Source organism: Phascolarctos cinereus, unplaced genomic scaffold, assembly GCF_003287225.1.
Source record: "Phascolarctos cinereus isolate Bilbo 61053 unplaced genomic scaffold, phaCin_HiC Scaffold_4;HRSCAF=312, whole genome shotgun sequence".
NCBI lineage: Eukaryota > Metazoa > Chordata > Mammalia > Diprotodontia > Phascolarctidae > Phascolarctos > Phascolarctos cinereus.
The window spans coordinates 268,146,473-268,159,348 of NW_027555847.1; the positions used below are offsets into that span (position 1 = coordinate 268,146,473).

A 12,876-nucleotide genomic window follows, 5' to 3' on the forward strand; every position below is an offset into this window, starting at 1 on the left:
TGAGTTATAAATATCATCTTTCCATGCAGGAATGTAAACAGTTCAATCTTAATAAGTCTCTTATGATTTCTCTTTCCTGTTTACCTCTTCATGTTCCACTTGAGTCCTGTATTTGAAAGTCAAATTTTCTATTCAGCTCTGGTCTTTTCATCAGAATGCTTGAAAGTCCTCTCACTGAATGACCATTTTTTCCCCTGAAGGATTATACTCAGTTTTGCTGGGTAGGTGATTCTTGGTTGTAGTCCTATCTCCTTTGCCCTCCGGAATATTGTATTCCATGCCCTGTGGTCCTTTAATGTAGAAGCTGCTAAATCTTGTGTTATCCTGATTGTGTTTCCACAGTACTTGAATGTTTCCTTCTGGCAGCTTGTAATATTTTCTCCTTGACCTGGGAACTCTGGAATTTGGCTATATATTCCTAGGAGTTTTCCTTTGGGGATCTCTTTCAGGAGGAGATCTGTGGATTCTTTCAATTTCTATTTTGCCCTCTGGTTCTAATATATCAGGGCAGTTTTCCTTGATAATTTCTTGAAAGATGATGTCTAGGCTCTTTTTTTGATCATGGCTTTCAGATAGTCCAATAATTTTTAAATTCTCTCTCCTGGATCTATTTTCCAGGTCAGTTGTTTTTCCAATGAGATATTTCACATTGTTTTCTAATTTTTCATTCTTTTGGATTTGTTTTACAGTGTCTTGATTTCTCATAAAGTCACTATTCCAATTGCTCTATTCTAATTTTTAAGGAAGTATTTTCTTCAGTAAGCTTTTGGACTTCCTTTTCCATTTGGCCAATTTTTCTTTTTAGGGCATTTTTTCCTCATTGGCTTTTTGGACCTCTTTTGCCATTTGGGTTAGGCTGCTTCAGTATTTTTTTGGGTCTCCTTTAGCAAGCTGTTGACTTGTTTTTCATGATTTTCTTGCATCACTCTCATTTCTCTTCCAGTTTTTCTACTTCCCTTACTTGCTTCTCAAAATCCCTTTTGAGCTCTTCCAAGGCCTGGGACTGATTCATATTTTTCTTGGAGGCTTTGGATGTAGGAGCTTTGACTTTGTTGTCTTCTTCTGGTTGTATATTTTGATCTTCTTTTCACCAAAGTAAGATAATATAGTCTGACTCTTTTTGCTGCTTGCTCATGATCCCAGCCAATTACTTGAGTTTTAAACTCTTTGTTAAGGTAAGAGTCTGCTTCCAATGTGGAGAATGTACTGTCCCAAGCTTCGGGGTTTGTACAGCTGTTTTCAGAGATACTTGTAGGACCTGTAAATTTTCAGTTCTTCAAGGTGGTATGATAAGGGGCAGGTGTTTACTCCTTTCCTGGCCTGTGACACAAGTACCTTTCTGTCCTGTAACTGTGAGGAGGGTTTCTCTACAGCCACCACAAGCTCCACCACCAGTGTTCCTCCTCAACCCCAGCACCGGGCAAAGCAAGAGATTCCTGCCTCAGCACTGGCAAAGAGATCCCTGCAGTCCCTGTCTGATCAGCCACTGGATTCCCCCTCAGTCTGTGGGCCAGAAGCTCGGGAAGCAGCTGCCCCTCCCAGGACCATGCTCTTGGGGAATGGAGCTGAGACCCCGTTTCCTCAGAGCATGCAGAAACAGACTTTTCCCAGTGACCTTGTAAGTCTTTGGCATTCCTGGATTGAGGAGTCTGGAAATCTCCACAGCTGCCTGCGATTCACTCCTCTGAGGTCTGCTCCAGGTTCGCTGTGGCCTGTGCGCCCAGCGCGATACACCTTTCTGAACAATCATCCAGGTTGTCTTGGGCTGGAAATTTGTTTCACTCTGTCTTTTTGTGGGTTCTGCTGCTTCAGAATTTGTTTAGAGCCATTTTTTATGAGTATTTGGAGGGGTTTGGGGGACAGCTCAAGCAAGTCACTGTTTTCACTCTGCCATCTTGGCTCTGCCCCCTATTAACAGTTTCTTAATAAGTCAGGTTGGGGCTTTTTAATTGCACACTGTATATTTTTCTCATTTTTATTATTTCCTTTAGTTTGGGTGTAGCTTTGAGCAGATTTGGTAGTGACTCCCACTTCCATAATGAGTTATTTCCAGTCTTTCTCGGAGAAGAGAAGTTAAGTGATATTTGCCATGTCCAAGCCTTATTCATTCTTTTACAGAAGAAAGTGTATACACATACATATATATGTAAGAGGCTTCTAGGTAGTCTATACACCTTTGGTCCCTTTCATTTTTAATTCCTGAACCACAGTTTCCAAAATATCGATCACCATTCTCCAATATACAACCTTTGCATTGAAGTTACTGAATACCAAAATTAGATTTAATTTGAAAGGTTTCATCAATTTCTTCCTACAATTTTTCTCCGTGCTCATCTTCTACAAATTATGTTAGCGTAGGAGCTTCAATTATTTTTACAGTGATCTTTTTTTGCAAATACTGAAATAAATACGAGATAAATGAATAGCTTATGATAGGACATTCCTGGTTGCCATGGGATACACAATAAAACCAAATCTGTTAACTCCTTTATTTGCCTCTCGAAGGAGAAATAATGAGGCATCCTTCCATTTAACGTCAACTTTTTTTTTTCTGTCTCCTAATTTCATTAATAGTGAAAAAGTCAAGATGGACATAATTCAGTTCTTCCATTCTGCCACGTATTGAAAATAACATCAGGTTTAGCAAACCAATAGCTATGTTAGTGTCCATGAAAACTGATCCTTGGGCCCCTCAATTCCCTTTTCCAGTCACTCTGCAGAAACAGGAAGGAGACAGGACTGAGGGCCATTTTGTATTTGTTTCTTTGTCTCAGGGGTTGCTATGGCTAAAGAATGCATTCTTAAGTGGCCAGGCTACTAGTGATGATCCTTTCCTATACTCAGGTAGGCTGATCCTCAGAAAGCAGACACAGCTGCCTTTCCAGCAGGTTAGAACCTGTCAGAGCTTGCATTCCGCTTATGTAACATTTGAGAACCCGGCTGGCATCCCTTCCACTCCATGATGATATATTGATTTATTTAAAACTTGAAAATTTTCTTGCCCTACACAGCTGAGAAAATTATGTTATCTTTCTTTATTATAACTTCATAATAACCTGCTTTCTTATTTTTAACTCTTTGATCCATCTGTAATTTAATTTGTCATATGGGATGAGAATCTAAATTTCTTTTTATTTTTAACCACTTAATAATTAACAAATCCTTCCCCCAGTTGTCATTATCTATTGGTTTATCAAACACCAGTCTTTTGTATGTAGTTCTCTAACTTGAAGATTTTTATTCTATTCCACTGGCAGGTTGGTATGAAGGCAGGGTAGAGTACCAAAGCTGCAGCTGGGAAGACACAGGTTCAAATCTTGCCCTGACATAATAACCATAGCTAGCATTTACATAGTGCCTGAAGTTCACAAAGCACTTAATATGTGTTATTTCATTTGATCCTGACAACAACTCTGTGAGGTATATGCTATTATCATGCCCATTTTAAAGATGAGGAGCCTAAGGCTAAGTAACTTGTCCAGGGTCACTTTACTAGTAAATGTCTGAGAGAGGATTTGAACTCAGGTCTTCTTGACTCCAGGTCGATCACTATATCTACTATAAGGCTTAGCTGACTATTAGCTATATGACCCAGGGCAAATCAGTTAACCTCTCTGCGTTGCTGTTTCTGCATCTGAAAAATTACCTCTAAGATCAATTCCAGCCCTATGGTCTGTTTAAATGTCTTTTTTTTTTTGTCAAGTACCAGATATTTTGATGAGAATTACTATAATACATGTTAAAGTCTGGAAGGGGAAACCCACCTTCATTTACTTTTTCACCCTCTAACTTTTGATATTCTTGTCTATTTTTCTATATAAATTTCATTAATATCTTATCTAGTTCTATGAAGAAACCCATTGGTATGTTTATTGATATTGTATTAAATAGTCATTTTTATTATATTGATCCCACCAAATGATGAATAGTAAATTTCCCTCCAGTTATTTACATCTTTATTTCTGTCAGTGTGGTTTTATGTCTAAGTTAATTTCTAAGTGTTTAAAGTTGTTGGGTTTTTTTTTAGTCATTTGTTATAATGATGCAAAAATCCTACTCCAGTACCCACTGTGATATGGAGGTGATCCAAAAATCTTAAAGGTTACATCACTGGAACAAAAGCTCTGAAAGGCTTTCAGGAAGGCCCTGGGACCAGCTGTGCCTGTTATCCAAGGAACAGGCTAGCTAAGTAAGTATGGAGTGGCTCATCACCAGCTTGAGGAGGAGTTCCAGTGTTTCAGCCTAGGGATTACATTTCTTTTATTCTTGTTTCAATTGTTATCTTTTTTTTTCTTTTTTTATGGAGCCTTGTATAACTTTCATATGTTACTTTTAAACATATACATGTATGTTACACACACATACACACACACACACACACACACACAATTTTGGTTTTAAAAAGCCAAACTGGCTGCACTGAGCAATCTTCTCTGGTTTCTCGGCTAAAACAGAAGGGAGAGAAAGCTTGACTTTTCTGGTAGCAGTGAATTAAATTGCATGTACAAACCCTTAGAGAAATAATCTAAATATAAGAGGCTGAAACAATTCAATTTGACTTCAGTAACTAAAATTTCAGAAGTTTGGTTTTTTTTTAATATAAATATCTATCTTGATTAACTCCATATAGAAGTGTTACACTTTATATAGACATACATATCCAGCACTTAGCATAGTCCCTGGAACATAGTGGGTGATTAATAAATGTTTATTGATTGATTGAAATACCTGTCTGGCAGAGAAATAGGCTTTCGGGCAAATAACGTTTGCACTGTTGAGACTGTTTCTGTCAAAGGTCTCATAGTGGCTTTTGGAGTCAATGGGGATGACTGCCCAGCATTACACTGTAATTTGCTTTCTCCAAAGTCTGCCTAAGAATAAAAGAGAAAAGAGGAAATTTATCTTTTGTCTACAATTTTCACCTTGTGAGCTTCTTCATAAGAACTTAGAATAACATATCTTTTGACCATTTGTCTACTGGAAAATCTTGTTTTTATTAACTTGAATCAGATCCTTGTATATATGGGATATCAGAAACTTGGCTGGAAAGATTGTTCCCCCCCTCCCCCGTTACCTGTTCATCTTTTCCTTTGAACTGTTTTGTTTCTACAAAACTGATAAATTTTATGTGATGCAAATTTTATTTTCTGGGATCCTCTCTATGCCTTATTTGGTTATGAACCACTCTCTGACTTCAACTGTCACCTCTCTTGCTCTTGTATATATCTGGCCACAGCCTTTCTCCTGAGCTCTAGACCTCCAATTTTGACTGTCCATGTGTGTCTAACTATTGGTTGATACTTTGTCCCCATTTACTCCCTCTACTGGCAGATTAAAGTAGGGTTTCAGATCTCAACACATTAGTCTAAGCCTGAATGATTTGCCTGTGTCTCAAACTTTTCATCTCAATCTTCTGACTGGCTCAATTAACTTAGGCCCAAGCTCTTGTTCTCTCTAACCCAAAAAAGCAAAAGCAGACCCATGGTTTAAATAGGTCACCTCCTCGATGAAGCCTTCCCTGACACCCCAGCCAGAAATAATCTTTCCATCTTCTGAACTATTTCATTTTATTTATACTTCTCTTAATGCATGTGAATATACTTCTCACATTCTTCCTTTTGTTATCATTGTAATTCTTTCTCCTAGTGGATTGTAAATTCTGTGAGGGCAGGGAACATGTTTTATTCACCACTGTATCCCCGTAATCCCTAGCACAAGACTTTGTACAAAATTAATTGCATTCTGAATATAGGATGGCCCACCAGGAGAGACACAATACTTTAGCAGACTGAGGAACTAACCAGAAAATGCGCAGTCATCAAGTCCTTAGGCCTTAGCTCTATTTATAAAGAAGCCTGAGCCTTGGGGCAGAGTAACAACAGTGGTTTCAGGAAGGTTGACTAAATACTTCTTTCATGAATACAGGATGGGAAACCCCTGAGATGGTTTGCAGGGAAGTCAAACATGCAGACAATGTTATCCTCCATAATTTGTGGAAATTGGACTTAGAGAGAATAAGTTGCCACATAAATTCATAATCTAAAACATAGTTACCAGTGGGCAGCTAGGTGGCACAGTAGATAGAGTGTTGGGCCTGGAGTCAGGAAGACCTGAGTGCAAATCCAGCCTCAGACACTTACTAGCTGGGCAAGTCATGTAAGCCTGTTTGCCTCAGTTTCCTCATCTGTAAAACGAGCTGGAGAAAGAAGTGGCAAACCACCCCAAGATCTTTGTCAAGAATGCCCCAAATGGGGTCACAAAGAGTCAGACACAGCTGAAACAACCGAATAACAATGACTTTAGATCCAAAAGAGACAAGCCAATGGCTGGTTAACAATATGGGGGAGGAAGTCAAAGGAATCATCCAGTCCATTCTGGATGAATTCAATGGATTATAGATTTTAGACTTCATACCTTAGAAATATAACTCCCTCATTTTACAGATAAGGAAAGTGAAACCCAGCTTTAAATTATGTAACAGTTAAGTGACCTGCCCAAGTTCATACAGGTAGCAAGTGGCAAGACTTGGATTTGAAACCGAGTCCTATGACACCTATTGTGGCTTATTGAGTATTGAAGCAAGCAGGGCTAAGTGACTTGCCCAAGATCACACAGCTATTAAGTGTCTGAGGCTGGATTTGAACTGGGGAAGATGAGTCTTCTTGGATCCAGGCCCAGCACTCTAACTACTGCACCACCTTGAAGTAACAGTACTGCCTAATGTTTACATGGCACATTCAGTTTTGCCACATGCTTTACATGTGTGATCACATTTGATCCTCACAGCAGCTGCTTTGGAACAGATGTGGCTACTTAAAGTGAACAACTCCCTCTAAGTGCACCTCCCACAAATTACAGAGGATAACATGGTCTCGAATGTAAGGTTTCCCTGCAAACCACCTCAAGGGTTTCCCACCCTACATTCATGGGGGGAAGTGTATATTGAGGTTGGTGTCATTATCATGCCCATTTTATAGATAAGAAAATTCAAGTAGTGCCATTATCATCCCCAATTTACAGATGAGGAAACTGTACTCTCTAGGCAAACAGAGGTTAGGCAACTTGCCCGGGGTCACACAGCTAGTAAGTATCTGAAGTAGGATTTGAATTCATGTCTTCCTGACTCCAAGACCAGGAGGCCTTAGTGCAGCTCACTCCACCTGGCAGGCAAATTTTGTTTGTTATGTATGTCATACAATGGATTTCTGTCCAGGTACAGCAGGTAAGGCTCCTTCAACTCCTGAGATGCCGTGGTTCTGCGAAATCACATACTCTAGAGGAATGATCTTAAAGTGAGAGCATTGGTTTGGCCAAAGGAATATGATGAGATCAGCTGAGTGGATATTTGGCTTTTGCTTAAAGCACTCTAATGAGGAGTAACCCACTACTTCCCAACACAGCTCATTCCACCTTTTGCTAGCTCTATCACAAAATTTTTCCTAAGTTTGCCTGCTTGCACCTCTCCCATGAATGCAGGATGGGAAACCCCTGGCTTTGAATCCAGGCTCTGCTACCTAGTATTACCTATGTTACCTTGAGCAAGTGACTTGAGCTGTCTGAGCCTCTGTTTCCTCATCTGTAAGATAAAAGGGTTAGCTCACATGACCCACCCATGGTCACACAATCACTAACTGATGGAGCCTGAACTTAAGTGCAGGTTTTCTGACAAGTCAATTGCTCTTCCTATATCTGGTTTGTGTTTTATAGAGACATTTGGCATCATTTTCTGATATTCTATTTTTGGAGTAGAAGAGAAGCATTCTGATTTGGGGATAATGTTTTGAAAAAACATTTTCTGTTCCAGTTTCTACTTACAATTAGCTGTGGTGCTGTTGTGAAAGGATCCAAAAATGGATTAGATGTATCAGCAGGGAAAGTCTTTATCTTCAAAAAAAAAAAAAAGAGAGATAGAGAGAAGGATGTTATTTTCATAGCACAAAACTAAAGGTGAAATCAAGTATTTCAATCTATCGCACTATGTTTTAGAATGTAAAATTGAATCAGTCCATGATAGTGAAAAAATATAAAAGTAAAACCTTAAAACATAGTTAGAGACTCAAAGAACAAAGGTATCTAAGAGCTAACTAGGTGGCTTCATCCATGCAATCAGACTATTGTGCAATCATGATAACAATACCTTGATTAGTATATATGCTTACCCAACGGAGAGCTGACTTTCAATCTCATCACAGAGAATACCCCTCATCAGGGTTTTCTTCATTGTCACAGGGATTACCAGGCATGCTGGGTCCCAGCGGCAACACAGGGCTCTCTACGTAAGAGGGTCACATTTGTTGTTGAAAATGCTTACTCAAGAGTTGGGGTAGATAATGAGGAAAAAGCTACTACTTGGATTTTGCTCACTACTGAATGCAGTGAGTCAGTTCAGGTGCCTGGTAGCCCCAGTGCCATCCCTGGGGAGGGCATTGAAGTGCCTTGTATACCCTCAAATGCCCTTCCTATAGATAAACTATGGGCAATGGGGTAACCTTTGGATTGGAGGCAAAATCTGCAGCCAGAGCATTCAAACCATAGTTGCCTAATGTATGCTAATCTATATTTAAGAACATTAGAGTGGTTCAGGTAGCCCTCATATCATTCTAGGGGTGAGTCAGGGTTGGGGTAGGCCCAGATATTGTAGGTAGGCCAGTCCCCAAAATCATGAAATTCCTAAGGGGGTGGGCTAGTTCTGGAGCTAACCCAGGGATTATAGTCTCTTTTGAAGGAGTCCCAAGATGGCCTCAATAGAGGCTCCTTGGTTGTCCCCTCTTTCCAAATCCTCTTTGCACCAAAAAGTTCACCTTCACTCTGCTTTTGTACTTTACCAGCTAAACTCACACCAACCAGGACATCCCTGCAGCAGACTTGGTGCAGACAGGAGGGAAGGGGCTTCCAAAGTCTGCTGATGCCCGCTTGTGACAAGTGTCTAATGGTCCAACAGATTTCACTAAGGCCAATATTTCTGTGAAAAGCAAGGTATTGTTGTGATCCTCAACCCACCACCATACTTTGCTATACCGATAGCATGAGATATATGGATTTATATATATGAAATATAAGGAAGGTTTATAAAGCAGGGAGAAACATTCCCCTCCACCTGATGAGAACGTGGTAGGGGGAGGGGTCCTCTCTTGGAAACACACCTATGATAATTGCTCAACATGACTGATAACTTAACAAGAAACTATTCTTCCATGTTTGAAGTGAATATAAGCTGTGGCACCTAAGGTATGGCTCACGTCTATAGAACTGTGAGCATTCTTATCCTTCCAGTGGTCGCCTTTGCAGGACGCTCTCAAGGCTGATGGGCTTCTGCATAGCTATACCTACCAGCCTTGTTTTGATTGGAGGGCCCATGCATGCTTCATTTTTCTCTTCTTTCATTTGAATAGAAATTTGAGGATAGCAACGAGAGTGTGCAGGATTTATGGCACTGGAGGACTCTGCCTGCTCATAAGGAGAGGAGAGAAGAGGAGGAGGAAGAAATGAGAGGAGAGGAAAGAAGGGGAAAGTGGAAAAGGGGAGAGAGGGAAGAAAGAAAGGAAGAGAGGATGGAAGGAAAGAAGGGGAGGAAGGAGGTAAAGCGCAAGAAGCATCCATCAACTTTACACCACTCGCGTGTTGGACACTCTGGGGCTCCCCCGCTCCCTCTCCTCTCCCAACTTGTTTCTTGCCCCTCCAGCTGGCTTCTCGTCCCTCCCTCCCACTGGTTTTCCTCCTCCCTCATTTCTCTTACACTCTTCTCCTTCTCTCCAAAACACAATTTCTTCTTCTCTATTAATAAGATGACAGACCAATAACCCTAGCTCCTTCCCACACCCAAACTTGGATGTATCTTGGAGCGTATGTGTGTAAGGTTTGTGTTAAAAGACTATGGCTTAGTTCTAAATTGTCACTTTCGCTTGTTTTCTGCATTTAGGTCTTTTGAATCTCCTTGAAAGAAAAATCTGTGCGTTTGCATTTTTTTGTTCTCCACCTTGAAACTATAACTTGGTTGAGAGAAGGGCCATCCATGCCTTTTCTGATTCCCTATATTTCTTGTCCCAGGACCCAAGACAGTGCCATGCATATAACAAAAGCCAAGGAATATTTGAGGAGCAGAATGAACAGATAATAAGTACTCTGATATTGTGATAGTAACTCAAATTCCAATACTAGTTTTCGTTTTAAATTTGAATCATTGATTCTAGATAAAGATGTTTTTCAGTATTCAGTACAATTCAGATATTTAGTAGGCACTGACTATGTGTAAGGCACTGTGTTAAGTATTGGGGCTACAAAGATAAAAGCCCCACAGGCCCTGCCCTCTATATTTTGTCTACCGGGAGGAGGGGTTTTGGGTGGGATACAACACACACAAATAAATGATATAAAGCAGAATGGAATAGGGCCAAAGGAGAGGTACAGACAAAGTGCTCTGGAAAAATTCAAAGAGGGAGAAAACACTCTCATCTGGGGGGAATCAGAGAAGGCTTCACGGAGGAGGTGGTGCCTGAGGTGGACCTGGAAGAAAGAGGATTCCAGCAGGCAGAGATGAGGCACAAATACATTCCAAGCATGGGGAATATGAGAGCAGAGAAGCAGGAGAACAGATAGTAGCCCAACTTATCTGGAATAGATTGTGTGTGGAGAACAGAACAAAGGGTGGCTTGAAAGGTCTCCTATGGGTAATAGGGAGCCACAGAGGGATTTTTGAGCCAGGTGGTAATGTGGTCAGACCTGTGTACTAGAAAGATCATTTTTGCAGCTATATTGGTCTTGCTGTAGAGAACAGAATTGTTCTGGCCTCCTGTCAGAATTCACATTCATCACTATCCAAGCACATTTTAAGATCTTTTTCTATTTCCCTGTAGAGTATTCAGACTGTTCATTATTCCTTTACATCACAGGTTCTTAACCTACGGTCCACAAATCCCCAAGGGGTCCATGGATAGATTTTAGGGTATGTGTAAACTTGGATGGGGGAAAATATTACATTTTTATTTCAATATAATTGGTTTCTTATATAACCCTCTATATATTATTTTATATATTTAAAAAAAACATTATTCGGAGAAGGGGTCTATAGGTTTGACCTGACTGCCAAAGGGGTCGATGACACTGAAAAGATTAAGAACCCCTGCTTTAGACCGTAGGCCCTGGCTTTTCAAAGTTTTATTTTTGTTGTTATTCAATTGTTTTAGCTGTGTCTCTTTATGATCCCATTTGAGGTTTTCTTGGCAAAGATACTTGAGTAGTTTGCCATTTCCTTCTCCAGCTCATTTTACAGATGAGGAAACTGAGGCAAATAGGGTAAAGTGGCTAGCCCAGGGTCACACAGCTAGGAAGTATCTGAAGCTAGATTTGAACTCAGGAAGATAGGTCTTTCTGACTCCATTTTTAATAGTAATTCATATTTTTTTTTGTTTTAATTTGGAAACAGATGAATCTTTAACACCATCCCTTTGAGTGTGCTGGCTATTTGCCGTCCCATGTTTTTCACATGTTCTAAGTTGAGTTACTTTGACAGATCTACAACCTGGGCAGCAGAGAGAGCCTGAATGAAGATAGGCCCTCTCTCGAGGAGGAAAGACAGGGGGTAAGAGGAGGTGAAGGAGGGGAGTTTGCTTGGCTCTCCTCCAACCTTTGCTTCCAAAGGGGCCGTAGCACCCCCTCCTATGACTGAGCAGGGAGTGCTCTCTAATCCCCCTCTGCCTCAAAGAAAGGGAGATTCAGTAGCGGGACCCTCCAGATAACATTCAGGAGAGAGCCTCACAAAAGATGAAGTTCCTGGGAGGTGGAAAAAATACAGTCAGCAGCTCTGGCTCCATGCCGTAGTTTCTCATTTTATTGTTTGGCCTTGGGGCCATATCCATAACCAGTTATGAGAACTTACGATATATTTGCTAGTGAGCCCATCAAGATAATGTGATGAGGCCTGATTGCATTCCAGCCAGGAAGAATGCCCTTTAGACACATCAGCCAGGCCTTTATCTCCAATTGACTCTACCTGAGTGTCTGACCAGCAAAACAGCACAACTCCCCTTGCCCTCAAAACCTCCTCCTAACTTTGTTATTTCTGTTATTCCTACCATCACCCACCTTCCCAGGTTCAGAACTTCAGTGTCACATTGGATTTCTTCTCTCTCTCATTCTCCTCAAGTCTGTAAAATCCTGTGGATTCTATTTTAACAATCTCTCTCACATCCATCCCTCTCATCCACTGCCATTGCAAAGCTCTTAGTTCAGGTCCTCATAGCTTCTTGCCCGACTTATTTTAATAGCCTCTTAACTGGCTTTCCAGTCTTTCATCTCTCTGACCCACCATTCACATGGCTGCCTCAGTAATCAGATCATGTCAGCCCTCTTACTCAAAAAGGTTTAGTGATTCCTCACTGCCCAATAAGTAAAGTAGAAACAGACTGATTTTTTAAAAAACAGCTTATAGTATTGCTTACATCACAAGCTGAAATAATTTCCCAGGAGGGTATCATCTTCCTAGCGTCACAGAATCAGAGAATTTCAGAATTGGAAAGGACCTCATTGATCCATACCCAATATCCAGTCCAATCCATGTCCAAAAGAATCCCCACTACAACATATACAATAGAGTAATTGTATAGCCTATTCTGAAAGGTCCCCAAAGAAGGAGGACCCACTGCATCCCAAAGCACCCCATTCTTATTTGAGAATGCTCTAATTGTTAAGCAGATTTTTTCCCCCTCTGACATCAAGTCTAAATCATCTCTTTTTGACTTCTTTCCCCATGATAGTCTTTCAAATACTTGAAAGCCGAATCTTGGAGTTCAAAAGAACGGTAGAGGTCCCCTAATCCAACCTCCCACCCAATGGAGGCATCTCTTCAACAATATCCCGGGAACCATCCTTGCTTTCTTT

General features: G+C 40.6%; 1 protein-coding gene across 3 annotated transcripts in view; it reads right to left on the minus strand.

Annotated features, from left to right (window-relative positions):
- EPB41L4B (erythrocyte membrane protein band 4.1 like 4B) overlaps positions 1 to 12,876 on the minus strand; it is a 247,130-nt gene that overhangs the window by 5,426 nt on the left and 228,828 nt on the right. For 2 of the 3 annotated variants that reach the window (XM_078153049.1, XM_021004573.2), the window contains exons 23-24: positions 7,816 to 7,884; positions 4,729 to 4,871 (exon numbers count right to left, since the gene is read on the minus strand). In XM_078153049.1, the coding sequence (XP_078009175.1) occupies positions 4,729 to 4,871; positions 7,816 to 7,884 (212 nt within the window). Of the gene's footprint in view, positions 1 to 4,728; positions 4,872 to 7,815; positions 7,885 to 9,330; positions 9,448 to 12,876 lie in introns of all 3 variants that reach the window. The other variant, XM_021004571.2, reaches the window with a different exon arrangement.